The sequence below is a fragment of the Cherax quadricarinatus genome, chromosome 69 (assembly GCF_038502225.1).
Source record: "Cherax quadricarinatus isolate ZL_2023a chromosome 69, ASM3850222v1, whole genome shotgun sequence".
NCBI classification, from domain to species: domain Eukaryota; kingdom Metazoa; phylum Arthropoda; class Malacostraca; order Decapoda; family Parastacidae; genus Cherax; species Cherax quadricarinatus.
In genome coordinates, this window is record NC_091360.1 from 14,339,114 (window position 1) to 14,360,735 (window position 21,622).

Genomic DNA, 21,622 nt, shown 5'->3' on the forward strand with positions numbered 1-21,622 from the left:
CACTGAAACAGTGTCGTGCACTGAAACAGTGTTGTGCACTGAAACAGTGTCGTACACTGAAACAGTGTTGTGCACTGAAACAGTGTCGTGCACTGAAACAGTGTTGTGCACTGAAACAGTGTCGTACACTGAAACAGTGTTGTGCACTGAAACAGTGTCGTACACTGAAACAGCGTTGTGCACTGAAACAGTGTCGTGCACTGAAACAGTGTTGTGCACTGAAACAGTGTCGTACACTGAAACAGTGTTGTGCACTGAAACAGTGTTGTGCACTGAAACAGTGTCGTACACTGAAACAGTGTTGTGCACTGAAACAGTGTCGTGCACTGAAACAGTGTCGTGCACTGAAACAGTGTCGTGCACTGAAACAGTGTCGTGCACTGAAACAGTGTTATGCACTGAAACAGTGTCGTGCACTGAAACAGTGTCGTGCACTGAAACAGTGTCGTGCACTGAAACAGTGTTGTGCACTGAAACAGTGTCGTGCACTGAAACAGTGTTGTGCACTGAAACAGTGTCGTGCACTGAAACAGTGTCGTGCACTGAAACAGTGTCGTGTACTGAAACAGTGTCGTGCACTGAAACAGTGTCGTGCACTGAAACAGTGTCGTGCACTGAAACAGTGTCGTGCACTGAAACAGTGTCGTGCACTGAAACAGAGTCGTGCACTGAAACAGTGTCGTGCACTGAAACAGTGTCGTGCACTGAAACAGTGTCGTGCACTGAAACAGTGTCGTACACTGAAACAGTGTTGTGCACTGAAACAGTGTCGTGCACTGAATCAGTGTCGTGCACTGAAACAGTGTCGTGCACTGAAACAGCGTTGTGCACTGAAACAGTGTCGTGCACTGAAACAGTGTCGTGCACTGAAACAGAGTCGTGCACTGAAACAGTGTCGTGCACTGAAACAGTGTCGTGCACTGAAACAGTGTCGTGCACTGAAACAGTGTTGTGCACTGAAACAGTGTCGTGCACTGAAACAGCGTTGTGCACTGAAACAGTGTCGTGCACTGAAACAGCGTTGTGCACTGAAACAGTGTCGTGCACTGAAACAGTGTCGTGCACTGAAACAGTGTCGTGCACTGAAACAGTGTCGTGCACTGAAACAGTGTCGTGCACTGAAACAGTGTTGTGCACTGAAACAGCGTTGTGCACTGAAACAGCGTTGTGCACTGAAACAGTGTCGTGCACTGAAGCAGTGTCGTGCACTGAAACAGTGTCGTGCACTGAAACAGTGTCGTGCACTGAAACAGTGTCATGCACCGAAACAGTGTCATACACAGAAACAGTGTTGTGCACTGAAACAGTGTCGTGCACTGTGACAGTGTCGTGCACTGAGACGGTGTCGTGCACCGAGACAGTGTCGTGCACTGAGACAGTGTCGTACACTGAGAGTGTCGTTCACTGAAACAGTGTCGTGCACTGATATAGCGAGATTATTTGAGTGAAAGCGGAGCGGGGTTCAATTATAGACGTCTTTGGAGGCTTCTTACTTTAATTGCAAAGTCGTGGTGGGTACACAGGCTTGTGTGTTGTGTGCCCATGGCCCGGTAGAGCCATACCCACGAGGGAGAGAGCTAGTAGGACTTGTGTCTTGTTTCTAGGCCGCTGAGTGAGTGAGGGCGTGTGGGACCAGCGTCCCACTGACTTTGGGCTGGTCTAGAGGGTAGCACCTTAGTGCCGCGAAATATGAACTAAGTTGGCAGACAGCATAGGCTGTCTGTGCAGACAGTACAGGCTCTCTACATATGCTCAGCCACCTACAATACTGGTAGTAAAAAAAAAACTCAGTCTCTCTCTCATAGGAACAGGGCACAGAACACAAAATAAAAAACATGTATATACATATGGACATGGAAAAAAAAAATTCCAACAGGAAGGGAAGAAAAAAACATGTGGGGTGTGCTAAACATCGTGGTCTTAGGCAGTGAGCGTCGAAGAGCATCACTGAATGTCTTCCTGCGTCTAGACAGATACTGCCACAGGAGACATCGCTGTGGTTGAGTTGCGAGGTAATGTTGTACAGTCTCCTCTAGAATGGTGAAGCGTAGGAGTCACTGCAGGTTTCACTCAACCTGGGGCACGACATGCTGGTGCCCTCCAGTGAGGTGTCGACAAAACTCGGCAACTGGGCAGGACTTCTTCTGGCAAGTGACTCAGGAGGACACTTCTCGACTGGTACTGTCACTGGGCTGCCGGGGAGTGTGGAGCGAGTCGTGGCAGAGACGACTGGGTGAAACATCTAGGAGTCATAACATCATACACCAGACTACAGTGAGCGAGCTAGTAGTCAAAGTGACATCATCTTTGTGCAGGAGCTCACTTAAGCTTGACAAGAGGCTAACACAGCGCCTGCCGACAGGGCTAACTGCGGTTTGACGAGTGTCATTCTCTCGGCAGTTGGAGTTATAGCAGAGGTTAGTCTAAGCATCCCCAGACATGTTTCTCTACATATAACTGCCCTCTGAAGGTCTGGAGGTAAAGTGAAACAAATCTCAATGGGAATCGTAGCAGGTACGATTCTGCAGAACATCAATGAGCGACGAGCATAAGAGCTTTCTGTACAAAGGGGCTCAAATGCTCAGGCTGACCAATATCAGCTGTCAAATGCGCCGGTCACACCGGGTGACTAACACAGTTGTGCTACTCAGGGGTCTGGCCGCAGACCACACTGGACACACGAAAAACTTTACACACACCCGCGGTACATGTGGTACAACATAGCTTAAATTAGCAAAAGATGCTTTTCTGTGCACAAAACTGACACTAAACTATACACTAACATGTGAGAACACTGACTGAGAGGAATTAATTAACACACGACATATATCTTCTCTCAATCTTCTCGAAAATACTGACATAATTACTGAAATACTCGATATGACATCATGTGATGTCAGGCGTGACGTCGCGAGGTGACGTCAGCAACATTGTGACATCAGCAGACATCTCGAGGTGACGTCAGTAGACATCGTGACGTCATGAAGTCGGGCAGCAGCATCGGTGACGTCAATGTGATGTGGGCAGCAGACCACAGCATTTGGCCTGGGACATCTGGCAACTCACATGGCTCATAGATCCACATGGTATCATCCACACCTCACGTGTCGTCAGGATCCACGTGGTGTCATGATCTACATGGCATGCTGATCCACATGGCTTGCTGATCCACATGGCTTGCTGATCCACGTGGCTTCGAGTGGCCTCGGGCACTCGGATACACAGCTCTTGCAATGAATTAACACGAAAAACAGCAGAAAACACAGGAGAGGGAGTGGGCAGTGGTGAGTGTATGGTAGACTGGTGAGGTGTGAGTGTACAGCAGGGCGAGCCTGGGGGAAGCAAGGAACGGCCACTTCCTCATCTTCTCCCACAAACATGGAGACACGCACACTGGATGCAGAAATCACCACAAATCTCACCTCTGGCTTGCTGAAATAGCTGTGCTGAGCTGAACAACAACATCAGAGCCTACAAATGATGCTGAACACGTGACTTGAGAAACAGTGAGACGCTGTAGCATGGGGTCACTGGGACGCCACTTACAGTTCTCAAAGAAATTCTGCAAATTTCGGCTAGATCCTGCTTGTACCTGTGTCTAGATGCTGAAACATGCAGACACGACATCAGGATAACTCGTTGAGAGACGGATGATTCTAGTGTAGAGTGATGAAGTGAACACACTTCATTCCATTTCCTTCCTCTCTCCGGGCAAACACAACTGCTGCGACCACTGCTTCCCACCATTTATATCGAGATTATTTGTGTTAGCTGAAAGCGGAGCGGGGTTCAATTATAGACGTCTTCGGAGGCTTCTTACTTTAATTGCAAAGTCGTGGTGGGTACACAGGCTTGTGTGTTGTGTGCCATTGGCTCGGTATGGCCAACCCCACTAGGGAGAGAGCTAGAAGGACTTGTGTCTTGCTTCTAGGCTGCTGAGTGAGTGAGGGCGTGTGAGACCAGCATCCCACTGACTTTGGGCTGGCCTAGAGGGCAGCACCTTAGTTCCGCGAAATATGAACTAAGCTGGCAGACAGCATAGGCTGTCTGTGCAGACAGTAAAGGCTGTCTACACTGAGACGTGCAATGAGACAGTGTCGTACACTGAGAGTGTAGTGCACTGAAACAGTGTCGTACACTGAAACAGTGTCGTGCACTGAAACAATGTCTTGCACTGAAACAGTGTCGTGCACTGAAACAGTGTCGTGCACTGAGACAGTGTCGTGCACTGAAACAGTGTCGTGCACTGAAACAGTGTCGTGCACTGAGACAGTGTCGTGCACTGAAACAGTGTCGTGCACTGAGACAGTGTCTTGCACTGAAACAGTGTCGTGCACTGAAACAGTGTCGTGCACTGAGACAGTGTCGTGCACTGAAACAGTGTCGTGCACTGAGACAGTGTCGTGCACTGAGACACAGGTGACTGCTCAGGTTATGTTATAGAGGGATACCTTCCTTGAGTCTGACACTTGAGTAATATTGACCCAGCTGGGTCTGGCTTCCACCATCCAGGGGCTGAACAAGCTACTGCTGGCGGAAACGTTTCCTACATAAATAGTTTTCATTACGGTAAATCACTTATGTGTTTTCGCACTTCCATATATATATATATAACAAAATTAATTTTGCAATGTATATAAACAAATTATGATGGGAAAAATTAAGCAAAATATAAACGCCTCGCATAAAATTTAAAAAAAAAAATTGATATTTAGTTATATTTTGAGATTTTTCTTGGCACTTTTAGGACATTTTCAATTTTCCACTAATATTAAAAAAAAACTAAATTTAGATTACATGTGACTAGTTTTGATTTTAATGAACTTTACGGAATTAATTTAAAAAAATGGGAAATTCTGTCATATATATTTAGATGCAGAAGAATTTTTCCTGGAGTATATTCATCTGCTGCCTGAGTGTATTCATCTGCTGCCTGAGTATATTCATCTGCTGCCTGAGCGTATTCATCTGCTGCCTGAGCGTATTCATCTGCTGCCTGAGTGTATTTATCTGCTGCCTGAGTGTATTCATCTGCTGCCTGAGTGTATTCATCTGCTGCCTGAGCGTATTCATCTGCTGCCTGAGCATATTCATCTGCTGCCTGAGTGTATTTATCTGCTGCCTGAGTATATTCATCTGCTGCCTGAGTGTATTCATCTGCTGCCTGAGTGTATTTATCTGCTGCCTGAGCGTATTCATCTGCTGCCTGAGTGTATTTATCTGCTGCCTGAGTATATTCATCTGCTGCCTGAGTGTATTCATCTGCTGCCTGAGTGTATTCATCTGCTGCCTGAGTGTATTTATCTGCTGTCTGAGTGTATTTATCTGCTGCCTGAGTGTATTTATCTGCTGCCTGAGTGTATTTATCTGCTGCCTGAGTGTATTCATCTGCTGCCTGAGTGTATTCATCTGCTGCCTGAGTATATTCATCTGCTGCCTGAGTGTATTTATCTGCTGCCTGAGTGTATTTATCTGCTGCCTGAGTATATTCATCTGCTGCCTGAGTGTATTTATCTGCTGCCTGAGTGTATTTATCTGCTGCCTGAGTATATTCATCTGCTGCCTGAGTGTATTCATCTGTTGCCTGAGTGTATTCATCTACTGCCTGAGTGTATTTATCTGCTGCCTGAGTATATTCATCTGCTGCCTGAGTATATTCATCTGCTGCCTGAGTATATTCATGTGCTGTCTGAGTGTATTCATCTGCTGCCTGAGTATATTCATCTGCTGCCTGAGTGTATTTATCTGCTGCCTGAGTCCATTTATCTGCTGCCTGAGTGTATTTATCTGCTGCCTGAGTGTATTCATCTGCTGCCTGAGTGTATTTATCTGCTGCCTGAGTGTATTCATCTGCTGCCTCAGTGTATTCATCTGCTGCCTGAGTATATTCATCTGCTGCCTGAGCATATTCATCTACTGCCTGAGTGTATTCATCTGCTGCCTGAGTGTATTTATCTGCTGCCTGAGTGCATTTATCTGCTGCGTGAGTGTATTTATCTGCTGCCTGAGTGTATTCATCTGCTGCCTGAGTGTATTTATCTCCTGCCTGAGTGTATTTATCTGCTGCCTGAGTATATTCATCTGCTGCCTGAGTGTATTTATCTGCTGCCTGAGTATATTCATCTGCTGCCTGAGTGTATTTATCTGCTGCCTGAGTGTATTTATCTGCTGCCTGAGTGTATTCATCTGCTGCCTGAGTATATTTATCTGCTGCCTGAGTGTATTTATCTGCTGCCTGAGTGTATTTATCTGCTGCCTGAGTATATTCATCTGCTGCCTGAGTGTATTTATCTGCTGCCTGAGTATATTCATCTGCTGCCTGAGTGTATTTATCTGCTGCCTGAGTGTATTTATCTGCTGCCTGAGTGTATTTATCTGCTGCCTGAGTGTATTCATCTGTTGCCTGAGTGTATTCATCTGCTGCCTGAGTGTATTTATCTGCTGCCTGAGTATATTCATCTGCTGCCTGAGTGTATTCATCTGCTGCCTGAGCGTATTCATCTGCTGCCTGAGTGTATTTATCTGCTGCCTGAGTGTATTCATCTGCTGCCTGAGCGTATTCATCTGCTGCCTGAGTGTATTTATCTGCTGCCTGAGTGTATTTATCTGCTGCCTGAGTATATTGATCTGCTGCCTGAGTGTGTTTATCTGCTGCCTGAGTGTATTCATCTGCTGCCTGAGTGTATTTATCTGCTGCCTGAGTGTATTTATCTGCAGCCTGAGTGTATTCATCTGCTGCCTGAGCGTATTCATCTGCAGCCTGAGTGTATTCATCTGCAGCCTGAGTGTATTCATCTGCTGCCTGAGCGTATTCATCTGCTGCCTGAGTGTATTTATCTGCTGTCTGAGTGTATTTATCTGCTGCCTGAGTATATTCATCTGCTGCCTGAGTGTATTTATCTGCTGCCTGAGTGTATTCATCTTCTGCCTGAGTGTATTTATCTGCTGCCTGAGTGTATTTATCTGCTGCCTGAGTATATTCATCTGCTGCCTGAGTGTATTCATCTGCTGCCTGAGTGTATTTATCTGCAGCCTGAGTATATTCATCTGCTGCCTGAGTATATTCATCTGCTGCCTGAGTGTATTTATCTGCTGCCTGAGTGTATTTATCTGCTGCCTGAGTATATTCATCTGCAGCCTGAGTGTATTTATCTGCTGCCTGAGTGTATTCATCTGCTGCCTGAGTGTATTCATCTACTGCCTGAGTGTATTCATCTACTGCCTGAGTGTATTCATATGCTTCCTGAGTGTACTCAAATTTGGTGCCTGAGTGGTGTCAATAGCATTTAAGGGAATTTGGTTTTTGGAGTATACCTGGAGTATACCTGGAGTATACCTGGAGTATACCTGGTGTATATCTGGAGTGTACCTGGGTGTATACCTTTAGTATACCTGGATAGGGTTTCAGGGATCAACGCCCCCCCCGCGACCCTGCGGCTGGGAGTACTGCGGAGTACTAAGGAAGGAGTACCATGAAGTGTTACATAGGACAATTTCAAAGTTGCTGTGCTTTAAAAAATAAATGTAAGCCTAGTAAATATCTGCAGATCTGTTTTGTTTGAAATACAGTTGTAGATGTACTCATATCACGATTGTACTCATTTCCTCTGGTAGTGCACTCAGGCAGTATGTTGTACTTAGCTCACAGATGTACTCAGGCAGGGCAGTGGGTTGTATTCCTTTCTTTGATGACTGTTTGCAACTCTTGATTATGTGTGTGTATATATATATATATATATATATATATATATATATATATATATATATATATATATATATATATATATATATATATATATATATATATATATATATATATATATATATATATATATATATATATATATATATATATATTCTTTCAACAAACCGGCAGTATCCCACCAAGGCAGGGTAGCCCAAAAAGAAAAACAAAAGTTTCTCTTTTCAAATGTAGTAATATATACAGGAGAAGGGGTTACTAGCCCCTTGCTCCCGGCATTTTAGTCGCCTCTTACAACACGCATGACTTACGGAGGAAGATTTCTGTTCCACTTCCCCATGGAGATAAGAGGAAATAAACAAGAACAAGAACTAGAAAGAAAATAGCAGAAAACCCAGAGGGGTGTGTATGTATATGCTTGTAGTGTAAGTAGAAGTAGCATGACGTACCTGAAATCTTGCATATTTATGAGACAGAAAAAAGGACACCAGCAATCCTACCATCATGTAAAACAATTACAGGCTTTCGTTTTACACTCACTTGGCAGGACGGTAGTACCTCCCTGGGTGGTTGCTGTCTACCAACCTAACCTTACCAAGTTCCAGCCGCATCAGAGGGCTTACTCTCCCAATGAAAAAGAAGCCCTGGCGCTGGTACTGTCTTTGGAGCACTTCGATGTTTACGTGGGCCAGACTTCGCAGGTGGTCACTGTCAACAGTGATCACAACACTCTAGTATATCTCCAGCCATGAAGAACCACAATAAGAGGCTCATGAGATGGAGTCTGCGACTGCAACCCTACTGTCTCAGAATATTACACATTGCCGGCAAAGAAAATAAGTTGTCAGACTCTTTATCTAGAGTCTAACAATGTTACTCTATATTTTTTTTTATTTTTATTAACACACTGGCCGATTCCTACCAAGGCAGGGTGACCCGAAAAAGAAAAACTTTCACCATCATTCACTCCATCACTGTCTTGCCAGAAGGGTGCCTTACACTACAGTTTTTAAACTGCAACATTAACACCCCTCCTTCAGAGTGCAGGCACTGTACTTCCCATCTCCAGGACTCACGTCTCCAACAGCACGTCAAGTATTAAAAACCATTTGTCTCCATTCACTCCTATCAAACACGCTCACGCATGCCTGCTGGAAGTCCAAGCCCCTCACACACAAAACCTCCTTTACCCCCTCCCTCCAACCTTTCCTAGGCCGTCCCCTACCCCGCCTTCCTTCCACTACAGACTGATACACTCTTGAAGTCATTCTGTTTCGCTCCATTCTCTCTACATGTCCGAACCACCTCAGCAACCCTTCCTCAGCCCTCTGGACAACAGTTTTGGCAATCCCGCACCTTCTCCTAACTTCCAAACTACGAATTCTCTGCATTATATTCACACCACACATTGCCCTCAGACATGACATCTCCACTGCCTCCAGCCTTCTCCTCGCTGCAACATTCATCACCCATGCTTCACACCCATATAAGAGCGTTGGTAAAACTATACACTCATACATTCCCCTCTTTGCCTCCAAGGACAAAGTTCTTTCTCTCCACAGACTCCTAAGTGCACCGCTCACCCTTTTCCTCTCATCAATTCTATGACTCACCTCATCTTTCATAGACCCATCCGCTGACACGTCCACTCCCAAATATCTGAATACATTCACCTCCTACATTCATTCTCTATATTATAATTATAATTGTATATTAGCTTAGGATGTTAGGTTACTTGTGGTAACCCCTTTCAAGCTCTTTTTTTTTTTTGTCCTCTGGTGTGGTTTTTTTTTTTTTAGTGAGGGAATGAGGGCTACCGTCCGCCTGTGTCTTGGACCTATGTTAGTCCGACTGTCTGCTGTCTTGCTCTGAGTTTAGGGTTTGGCTTTTTGTCATGAATAAAGCTGAGTTCTATCTAAGAGTTGGATGGTTGAGAGGAAAAGCGGTCCCATTCTTTGGTGCCATAGTGGCAAGGTTACCACTGGGAGATAGGAGCCTAATCCTGAGCCCTCTCGGGGTGGGGGTGTGGCATGCAAAGAGTACGTAACCTTTATTCGGCGCATGTACACACCCTCAATGAAAGGCTATCTCCCCCAACCAGCTAACCAGGTACTAAGGGTTGATGATGGGGCCCCATGGTTCAATCAGTACCCAGGTTCCAGCCAATGAGAAGATGGTTTTGGCAATCTCAGAGGTGATGTGGGTACCACTCGCCTGTCTGCCGTTGTCATTCCCATTCTAGAGCTGGTTGAAGCACGGTCTGCTCTCTAGTGGCTTCTATTCTGCCTTGCTTACCGTGGACTGCACTAATACCTATTGTTGTACATAGTGTATATAGTGTACATACTTCTGTTCTAAATTGGTGAAGGATAATATAAGTCAAAAGTTTTTCTGCTGTGTTTATTTTGCTCTCTTTACACCCAGGATAACAGGCCTTTTGGAGTCCTGAGTTGTAATAGGTAACGCGTGCGTTAGCAATATTTTTGTAACCAAGAATAAACCCTCTAATAATAATAATAATAATAATAATAATAATAATAATAATAATAACAATAATAATAATAATAATATCTTTATTTCTACAAGTACATGTACAAGGTACAGTCATAGCTGACATCAATGACATACTACTGTATAGAAAGTTCATTGTTATGCTGAGCATTTCGGGCAAATTAGGTCCTTATCCCAGAATGCGACCCAACCAGTCGACTAACACCCAGGTACCAGTTTTACTGATGGGTGAACATAGTCGCTGGGAATCGAACCCAGACCCTGGCCGTGTGAAGCAAGAGCTTCAGCGACCAGACCACGGGGCACCGTTATACTACTTTCTTATTATATACCTCTTTCTAATTATATACTATTTACTATTATAAACTATATCTCTATATTATATTATATTAAATTATATATCATATTTACACCTGTTAGGCATGTAGCCCTGTCCATATAAGCAGATATTATTAACTGTAATTGATATCACTGGTAATCGGTGCCGGGGTCGCTCCTATAACACAGCAATTTTCACAGTTTTTTCAGTAAACACAAATATTCCTCACTTAGGAGACAGAAAACTTTAATTACGTTAATAGTCTAGTTAATGGTCTAGTTAGTGGTCTAGTTAGTGATCTAGTTAATGGTCTAGTTAATGATCTAGTTAGTGGTCTAGTTAATGGTCTAGTTAATGATCTAGTTAGTGGTCTAGTTAGTGATCCAGTTAATGATCTAGTTAGTGGTCTAGTTAATGATCTAGTTAGTGGTCTAGTTAATGATCTAGTTAGTGGTCTAGTTAATGGTCTAGTTAATGATCTAGTTAGTGGTCTAGTTAATGGTCTAGTTAATGATCTAGTTAGTGGTCTAGTTAGTGAGCTAGTTAATGGTCTAGTTAGTGGTCTAGTTAATGGTCTAGTTAGTGGTCTAGTTAGTGGTCTAGTTAGTGGTCTAGCTAATGATCTTGTTAATGGTCTAGTTAGTGGTCTAGTTAGTGGTCTGGAGTTTACCTGGAGAGAGTTCCGGGGGTCAACGCCCCCGCGGCCCGGTCTGAGACCAGGCCTCCTGGTGGATCAGAGCCTGATCAACCAGGCTGTTGCTGCTGGCTGCACGCAAACCAACATACGAGCCACAGCCCGGCTGATCCGGAACTGACTTTAGGTGCTTGTCCAGTGCCAGCTTGAAGACTGCCAGGGGTCTGTTGGTAATCCCCCTTATGTGTGCTGGGAGGCAGTTGAACAGTCTCGGGCCCCTGACACTTATTGTATGGTCTCTTAACGTGCTAGTGACACCCCTGCTTTTCATTGGGGGGATGGTGCATCGTCTGCCAAGTCTTTTGCTTTCGTAGTGGGTGATTTTCGTGTGCAAGTTCGGTACTAGTCCCTCTAGGATTTTCCAGGTGTATATAATCATGTATCTCTCCCTCCTGCGTTCCAGGGAATACAGGTTTAGGAACCTCAAGCGCTCCCAATAATTGAGGTGTTTTATCTCCGTTATGCGCGCCGTGAAAGTTCTCTGTACATTTTCTAGGTCGGCAATTTCACCTGCCTTGAAAGGTGCTGTTAGTGTGCAGCAATATTCCAGCCTAGATAGAACAAGTGACCTGAAGAGTGTCATCATGGGCTTGGCCTCCCTAGTTTTGAAGGTTCTCATTATCCATCCTGTCATTTTTCTAGCAGATGCGATTGATACAATGTTATGGTCCTTGAAGGTGAGATCCTCCGACATGATCACTCCCAGGTCTTTGACGTTGGTGTTTCGCTCTATTTTGTGGCCAGAATTTGTTTTGTACTCTGATGAAGATTTAATTTCCTCATGTTTACCATATCTGAGTAATTGAAATTTCTCATCGTTGAACTTCATATTGTTTTCTGCAGCCCACTGAAAGATTTGGTTGATGTCTGCCTGGAGCTTTGCAGTGTCTGCAATGGAAGACACTGTCATGCAGATTCGGGTGTCATCTGCAAAGGAAGACACGGTGCTGTGGCTGACATCCTTGTCTATGTCGGATATAAGGATGAGGAACAAGATGGGAGCGAGTACTGTGCCTTGTGGAACAGAGCTTTTCACCGTAGCTGCCTCGGACTTTACTCTGTTGACGACTACTCTCTGTGTTCTGTTAGTGAGGAAATTATAGATCCATCGACCGACTTTTCCTGTTATTCCTTTAGCACGCATTTTGTGCGCTATTACGCCATGGTCACACTTGTCGAAGGCTTTTGCAAAGTCTGTATATATTACATCTGCATTCTTTTTGTCTTCTAGTGCATTTAGGACCTTGTCGTAGTGGTCCAATAGTTGAGACAGACAGGAGCGACCTGTTCTAAACCCATGTTGCCCTGGGTTGTGTAACTGATGGGTTTCTAGATGCGTGGTGATCTTGCTTCTTAGGACCCTTTCAAAGATTTTTATGATATGGGATGTTAGTGCTATTGGTCTGTAGTTCTTTGCTGTTGCTTTACTGCCCCCTTTGTGGAGTGGGGCTATGTCTGTTGTTTTTAGTAACTGTGGGACGACCCCCGTGTCCATGCTCCCTCTCCATAGGATGGAAAAGGCTCGTGATAGGGGCTTCTTGCAGTTCTTGATGAACACAGAGTTCCATGAGTCTGGCCCTGGGGCAGAGTGCATGGGCATGTCATTTATCGCCTGTTCGAAGTCATTTGGCGTCAGGATAACATCGGATAGGCTTGTGTTAATCAAATTTTGTGGCTCTCTCATAAAAAATTCATTTTGATCTTCGACTCTCAGTCTGGTTAGCGGCTTGCTAAAAACTGAGTCATATTGGGACTTGAGTAGCTCACTCATTTCCTTGTTGTCATCTGTGTAGGACCCATCTTGTTTAAGTAGGGGCCCAATACTGGACGTTGTTCTCGATTTTGATTTGGCATAGGAGAAGAAATACTTTGGGTTTCTTTCGATTTCATTTATGGCTTTTAGTTCTTCCCGCGATTCCTGACTCCTAAAGGATTCTTTTAGCTTAAGTTCGATGCTTGCTATTTCTCTGACCAGTGTCTCCCTACGCATTTCAGATATATTGACCTCTTTTAGCCGCTCTGTTATTCTTTTCCGTCGCCTGTAAAGGGAGCGCCTGTCTCTTTCTGTTTTACATCTACTCCTCCTTTTTCTTAGAGGAATAAGCCTTGTGCATACATCGAGTGCTACCGAGTTAATCTGTTCTAGGCATAAGTTGGGGTCTGTGTTGCTTAGTATATCTTCCCAGCTTATATCGGTTAGGACTTGGTTTACTTGGTCCCACTTTATGTTTTTGTTATTGAAGTTGAATTTGGTGAATGCTCCCTCGTGACTAATCTCATTATGTCGGTCTGGGGCTCCGCGCATACGTGACTGAACCTCAATTATGTTGTGATCTGAGTATATTGTTTTTGATATGGTGATATTTCTTATCAGATCATCATTGTTAGTGAAGATGAGGTCTAGTGTATTCTCCAGTCTAGTAGGCTCTATTATTTGCTGGTTTAAATTGAATTTTGTGCAGAGATTTAAAAGCTCGCGTGAGTGTGAGTTTTCATCAGAGCTGCCTCCTGGTGTTATTACTGCAACAATATTATTTGCTATATTCCTCCATTTTAGGTGCCTTAAGTTGAAATCCCCCAGGAGCAAGATGTTGGGTGCAGGAGCTGGAAGGTTTTCCAGACAGTGGTCAATTTTTAACAGCTGTTCCTGGAATTGCTGGGATGTTGCATCCGGAGGCTTGTAGACTATCACAATGACTAGGTTTTGGTTCTCGACCTTTACTGCTAAAACTTCCACTACATCATTTGAGGCATTTAGCAGTTCTGTGCAAACAAGTGACTCTGCAATGTACAGGCCAACCCCCCCCTTTTGCCTGTTCACTCTGTCACATCTGTATAGGTTGTAACCTGGGATCCATATTTCGTTGTCCAAGTGATCCTTTATGTGGGTCTCAGTGAAAGCCGCGAACATTGCCTTTGCCTCTGCAAGCAGTCCACGGATGAAAGGTATTTTGTTGTTTGTTGCTGGCTTTAGACCCTGTATATTTGCAAAGAAGAATGTTATCGGACTGGTGGTATTGTTGGTACTGGGGGAGGATTTTTTTCCGGCATTAGTATCTGTATCTGTTGGTTTGGAGTGGAGGCCATCGACTGTGGTTCCACTCCAGGAATGACTGGATTTGGTGTACGATTTCTGCCATTTCCAGCCAGTTTTTTTTCCTTCCTGGCACTAAAAAACCTCTCCCTCTTGAGTGGCTGTGGCTACCCAGGTTTTCCCATGGCCTGGATGTTTTGTATCTTTTTGTCCCCTTTAGATGGTATGCCTGGCAATTTAAGTTATAGCACAGTCTTTCCTGTACTGAAGAGGTACACAGTTCAGGGTGAAAAAGCTTACAGGAAGGGAGTTTGCATTTTCCTGTTGTCATATGGGCATGGCATTTCCTAGGGTGGTCATAGTTGCACGTCCCATCTGTTTTTCCAGATTTCCCATGCCAGCAGATACCGAGTGCATAGTATGTGCACAGGCTTGGTTTCCGTTTGCCTTGGGTTTCTGTGACTGTATTCCCTGTTGGTGCATGTTTCCCTGTCTTACTTCTATCCTCCCTAGCACCAACAATGGAGCTCCCACCATTTGTTTTTGGTAATATATCCTCACTATTGCTAGTGGAGTCCTCTTGTTTGCTATTTCCTGCGGTATTTCTAGTTTGCAATATTGGTTTTATCTTATCTTTGACTACACTTGTTTCCCTACTATGGCTCCTGTCCCCTATGAGGTCATTCATATGTATTCCTTCCTGCGTATAATTCCCGACTACCTGGACAAAATCTCCAGCTTCACCATTACTGTCTCCCAGGACAGCATCTCCAGCTTCCCCATTACTGTCTCCCAGGACAGCATCTCCAGCTTCACCATTACTGTCTCCCAGGACAGCACCTCCAGCTTCACCATTACTGTCTCCCAGGACAGCACCTCCAGCTTCCCCATTACTGTCTCCCAGGACAGCACTATCAGCCCCCCATTTACTGACTACCAGGACATCATCTCCAGCCTTACAGTTTCTGACTACATGGCCAGTATCAAGGGCAGTACCATTCAGCCCGGACTTTTTATGTTCCCATCTGTTGTAGAAAGCTTCCAGGTTTTCTATGAAAGCAGCTTTGATGTTGACCTCTTTTAATACCCTTGTGATTTTAGTCCACAGATTTATCTCATTTGGGCATACCCAAAAACACTTCCCTGTTTTAATACTGCTTGTAGCTAGTTCTTGGATATCTGCACAAGGAGCGTGACACCAATTTCCACAGAAATGACAATTTATGCATGTGGAAGCCCGTTTGTTTGACTGACCACAGACTACACACAGCTTCATAATGATTTGAATGGTTGATTTACTGCAATTCTACTAGCAACCTCTTGAATATTTTATTAATAACCTGCTAGGTGGTGCACAACGAAACCGTTTGAAACCAGTCCAGGGTTCTGACCAGTCAAGGGTTCGGACCAGTCAAGGGTTCGGACCAGTCAAGGGTTCGGACCAGTCTATCTGATCTGATCAGTGGGTCACTTATTTAAACCATACTGGTCGGTGATTTGAGCTAACACATGAAGGATCTACTGGAAATTATCTACCCGAGTAATATGTGATTTGATTGATACAAAAGTATAACTTGCGTGTTGAAGAGCCGGTGACTGCTGGCACTCCTACAATGACGAACGGTCGAGCCTCCACCTTTGTTTATCAATCGCTGTATCTAGCTTCTCTATTTTTTTTATTTTTTCCGTCTCCACCACAATAAATGCTATATTATCACTATAGTTGACTGGTGCAAATTTTGGAGGAAGGGCGCTTTTTCTGTAGTAATAATTGCTTCTCGTTGTGTATATTGCGACCGCTGGTAACTACAGGTTATATGAAATTCACAGTAACGTCTGGTATTTCAAGAAAAAGAAACTAATGAAAGTCACTCCACTCCACTAAGTACCATTATAATACTGGTTAGTTGCTACTACAACACTGTATTCTGCTATTCACTGGTATCACTAGATTATATGCGAGTACACTAGCAAGGCAGGAAGATTATTAAAAACAGCTGACCTGTGGTAAGTTTCTGGCGACTTCTGGCACCTGCCTCTATAGGCTTATCACTTCATTTACAAATTCACCTGTTTTCAAATGACACTTTAGCCTTTATCATCAATATACTAGGGAGCCACTGTAGTATACACTATACACTATGTATACTCAATGCTTTCAGGGAGACTTTCTTTCCTCTGACACAAAGTTCAATATTATTATTTTTCCACACGGGACAGGCCTATGATTCCCCTCTGGCAGTAAACTCTGCTAAGTAGTGCACACAATTCTCCTTTTTTTACTCAGTATATAATGTTTTCCGCCCAAGATTGGTTCCAGGCGCTAGAGGGATGTATCGTATAGGATTGATGACACAAATTAAAGTTCTAGCACGTAAGAACGACCGTGAAAACACCAGAAAACCGGGAGCACAACGAGGCACGCTGACACGCTGAACGGACAAAATACTAATGATCTTGTTAATGGTCTGGTTAATGGTCTAGTTAGTGGTCTAGTTAATGGTCTAGTTAATGGTCCAAGTCGGACCAAAACATCGTCATAAGTTAAAGTCTCTTAAGTATGAGTTATCTGTGTATTGTTCCAGTCAATATATTGTGACTTGTTATTCTTTTTTATTTATCTATGGCAGTGTTGAAATTTTTGCCAGGTTTATTAATACAGTAATAATGAGAATATATTAGAGGCTAAATAATCAAAATAGTAAGGATTTTGTTGGGTTTTTTGAGTACATGTAGTCAATTGAAATTTTTCTGCAACGTGTCTTCGTTATCAAATTTTCAATAGATTTGACGGTGTATAAATTAGTCACGTACTTGAAAACATTCACTACGCAACGTTTCGCTCACCCGGAACTTTATTAATCCAAGCAGAGAACTCCTTGACCTCCTACACTACACATGTGTTTCACATGTCCTTAATTTATACATTTATCACTGTTATATTATTTGTATGGCACAAATTTTGGTAATGCTGAAAATTAAAAAAAAAAATGCAATTGTTTGGTAACTTCTTTATATATTCAATAGATTTTTTTTAAAGGTGAGATGTTAATGTGTCAAAATTGTTTCGGCGCACAGAAGAAAAGTTTTGCTAATGTAAATGGTACTAATGTTGGTAGAATGACTGACAATGTTAGGTTAAGGGACACAAGTGCAAATAATGTGACATTTTACTGTGGCAACGTTTCGCTCTCCAGGAGCTTTATCAAGCCGTATGGTTTGTAACGGCTTAAGAAAGCTTCTGGAGAGCGAAACGTTGCTACAATAAAATGTCACATTAGCTGCGCTTGTGTCCTTTAACAAACAATGTAAATCGTATTTACATCACTTATATTTTTGCTAACGATGTTAAAATGATATATTTTATAATTCCGGCTACAATTAAAAGGGGATAAAGAAAGTAACTTTCCATCGTACTGGAAACTTCACGACCACTGAATCTTGGTAAGCCCAGAGTCTTATACATGAGACCACGTATAATCAAGACGATGACCACTGACTCAGTCCTCAAAACAAATGACTCATGACTAACTTTACTTGCAGTAGTCAGTAACGAGTCATAGTATTATAGACAATGCAAAATTTCTTGAAGACAAAGATCCAAAAATGTCCTCAACACGAAGAGAGATTTGGAAACTTAATAGGAAAGCAGATGAAAGAATTAGTGACGAGGTTGTTGACAGAGGTTGATATACACCATAAGAACTATCCAGTATGAATGTTCTGTAATAAGGTCAGCTGTCAAAACTGTGACCTTGTAATAGTGTCTTAGGGGACATCTGTACCATTCTCTCTTGACACTGGATTGTCTTCCACAGGTTACAATGGAATCTCAAGAAGGTGTTAGGAGCAGGCCAACTGCCCACTCCGTTTACACAGGTAAGCCTCCTCTTTTTTTATGATTTACAGCTTACAATTTACCATTATAATTTAAACTGTGATTTTTGTCCGTAGCTAAGATAACTATACTGAGATTCATTAGCTGTAAAATATTTATCTTATAATAATATGTATAATTTAACTTTTAAATTTAATTATATTAAACGCTCAACACTAAAAAATGAGGAAAATGGAACAAATAAAAAAAAATACTATAACCATTTTTTCAACTTATTTACTTTGTTAAGTGCTAAACCAATATGGGTCACAGAGCGTAACAAGTGGTGGAGGCTCGACACTGTCAACCAGCCAGCCAGTCTAAAGTAAGGAAGCACCAGAAAGTTGATAAAGTTGGAATGATGGTGGTGGTGGTGTAATGTTGGAGAAGACTGGTGCGACACCAGAGTTGTAGATGATTGATGGTGGTGGTGGTGTAATGTTGGAGAAGACTGGTGCGACACCAGAGTTGTAGATGATTGATGGTGGTAGTGGTGTAATGTTGGAGAAGACTGGTGTAACACCAGAGCTGTAGATGATTGATGGTGGTAGTGGAATGTTGGAGAAGACTGGTGTGATACCAGAGTAGTAGATGATTGATGGTGGTGGTGGTGTAATGTTGGAGAAGACTGGTGTGACACCAGACTTGTACATGATTGATGGTGGTGGTGGTGTAATGTTGGAGAAGACTTGTGTGACACCAGAGCTGGAGATGATTGATGGTGGTAGTGGAATGTTGGAGAAGACTGGTGTGACACCAGAGTTGTAGATGATTGATGCTGGTAGAGGAATGTTAGAGGAAACTGGTGTTACACCAGAGTTGTAGATGATTGTTGGTGGTGGTGGAATGTAATGTTGGAGAAGACTGCTGTACAATAAGAGTTGTAGATTATTGATGGTGGTAGTGGAATGTTGGAGAAGGCTGGTGTGACATAAGAGTTGCAGATGATTGATGGTGGTGGTGCTGTAATGTTGGAGAAGACTGGTGTGACACCAGAGCTGTAGATGATTGATGATGGTGGTGGTGGAATGTTGGAGAAGACTGGTGTGACACAAGAGTTGTAGATGATTGACGGTGGTAGTGGAACGTTGGAGAAGACTGGAGTGACACCAGAGTTGTAGATGATTGATGGTGTTGGTGGTGTAATGTTGGAGAAGACTGGTTAGACACAAGAACCGTAGATGATTGATGGTGGTGGTGGTGGAGTAATGTTGGAGAAGACTGGTGTGACACCAGAGCTGTACCTGATTGATAGTGGTAGATGAATGTTGGAGAAGACTGGTGTGACACCAGAGTTGTAGATGATTGATGGTGGTAGTGGAATGTTGGAGAAGACTGATGTGAAACCAGAGTTGTAGATGATTGATTGTTCTGGTGGTGGAATGTAGGAGAAGACTGGTGTGACACCAGAGTTGTACATGATTGATGGTGGTGGTGGTGGTGTAATGTTGGAGAAGACTGGTGTGACACCAGAGTTGTAGATGATTCATGGTGGTAGTGGAATGTTGGAGAAGACTGGTGTGACACCAGAGTTGTAGATGATTGATGGTGGTGGTGGTGGTGGTGTAATGCTGGAGAAGAGTGGTGTGACACCAGAGTTGCAGATGATTGATGGTGGTAGTGGAATGTTGGAGAAGACTGGTGTGACACCAGAGTTGTAGATGATTGATGATGGTAGAGGAATGTTGGAGAAGACTGGTGTGACACCAGAGTTGAAGACGATTAATGGTGGTGGTGGAATGTTGGAGATGACTGGTGTGAAACCAGAATTGAAGATGATTGATGATGGTGGTGGAATGTTGTTGAAGACTGGTGTGGCACCAGAGTTGTAGATGATTGATGGTGGTAGTGGAATGCTGGAGAAGACTGGAGTGAGATCAGAGTTGTAGATGATTGATGGTGGTGGTGGTGCAATGTTGGAGAAAACTGGTGTGACACCAGAGATGTAGATGATTGATGGTGGTGGTGTTGTAATGTTGGAGATGACTGGAGTGACAACAGAGTAGTAGATGATTGATGGTGGGAGTGGTTGAATGTTGGAGAAGACTGGTGTAACACCAAAGTTGTAGATGATTGAAGGTGCTGGTGGAATGTTGGAGAAGATTGGAGTGACACCAGAGTTGTAGATGATTGATGGTGGTGCAAGTGTAATGTTGGAGATGACTGGTGTGACACCAGAGTAGTAGTTAATTGATTTTTATAGAGGAATGCTGGAGAAGACTGGTGTGACACCAGAGTTGTAGATGATTGATGGTGGTGGTGGTGGTGGTAGGGGTGTAATGTTGGAGAAGACTGGTGTGACAGAAGAGTTGTAGATGATTGATGGCGGTAGTGGAATGTTAGAGAAGACTGGTGTGAAACCTGAGTTGTAGATGATTGATGGTGGTAGAGTAATGTTGGAGAAGACTGGTGTGACCCCAGAGTTGTAGATGATTGATGGTGGTGGTGGTGTAATGTTGGAGAAGACTGGTGTGACCCCAGAGTTGTAGATGATTGATGGTGGTAGAGGAATGTTGGAGAAGACTGGTGTGACACCAGAGTTGTAGATGATTGATGGTGGTGGTGGAATAATGCTGGAGAAGACTGGTGTGACCCCAGAGTTGTAGATGATTGAAGGTGGTGGTGGAATAATGTTGGAGAAGACTGGTGTGACCCGAGATTAGAAGATGATTGATGGTGGTGGTGGTGGAATGTTGGAGAAGACTGGCGGAACACCAGAGCTGTAGGTGATTGATGGTGTTAGAGGAATGTTGGAGAAGACTGGTGTGACACCAGAGTTGTAGATGATTGATAGTGGAAGAGGAATGTTGGAGAAGACTGGTGTGACACCAGAGTTGTAGATGATTGATGGTGGTGGTGGAATAATGCTGGAGAAGACTGGTGTGACCCCAGAGTTGTAGATGATTGATGGTGGTGGTGGTGGAATGCTGGAGAAGACTGGTGTGACACCAGAGTTGTAGATGATTGATGTTGGTAGTGGAATGTTGGAGAAGACTGGTGTGACACCAGAGTTGTAGATGACTGATGGTGGTGGTGGTGTAATGCTGGATAAGACTGGCGTGACACCTGAGTTGTAGATGATTGATGGTGGTAGTGGAATGTTGGAGAAGACTGGTGTGACATCAGAGTTGTAGATGATTGATGGTGGTGGTTGTGCAATGTTGGAGAAGACTGGTTTGACACCAGAGTTGTGGATGATTGATGGTGGTGGTGGTGGTGGTGGTGTAATGTTGGAGAAGACTGGTGTGACACCAGAGTTGTAGATGATTGATGGTGGTGGTTGTGCAATGTTGGAGAAAACTTGTGTGACACCAGAGTTGTAGATGATTGATGGTGGTGGGGGTGTAATGTGGGAGAAGACTGGTGTGACACCAGAGTTGTAGATGATTGATGGTGGTAGTGGAATGTTGGAGAAGACTGGTGTGACACCTGAGTTGTAGATGATTGATGGTGGTGGTGGTGTAATGTTGGAGAAGACTGGTGTG

General features: G+C 43.7%; 1 protein-coding gene across 1 annotated transcript in view; it reads left to right on the plus strand.

The window, feature by feature from the left end:
* LOC138854783 (uncharacterized) overlaps positions 1 to 21,622 on the plus strand; it is a 166,974-nt gene that overhangs the window by 76,061 nt on the left and 69,291 nt on the right. The window contains exon 2 of the mRNA XM_070099838.1: positions 18,079 to 18,139. Within this exon, the coding sequence (XP_069955939.1) occupies positions 18,085 to 18,139 (55 nt within the window). The 5' untranslated portion in view covers positions 18,079 to 18,084. The remainder of the gene's footprint in view (positions 1 to 18,078; positions 18,140 to 21,622) is intronic.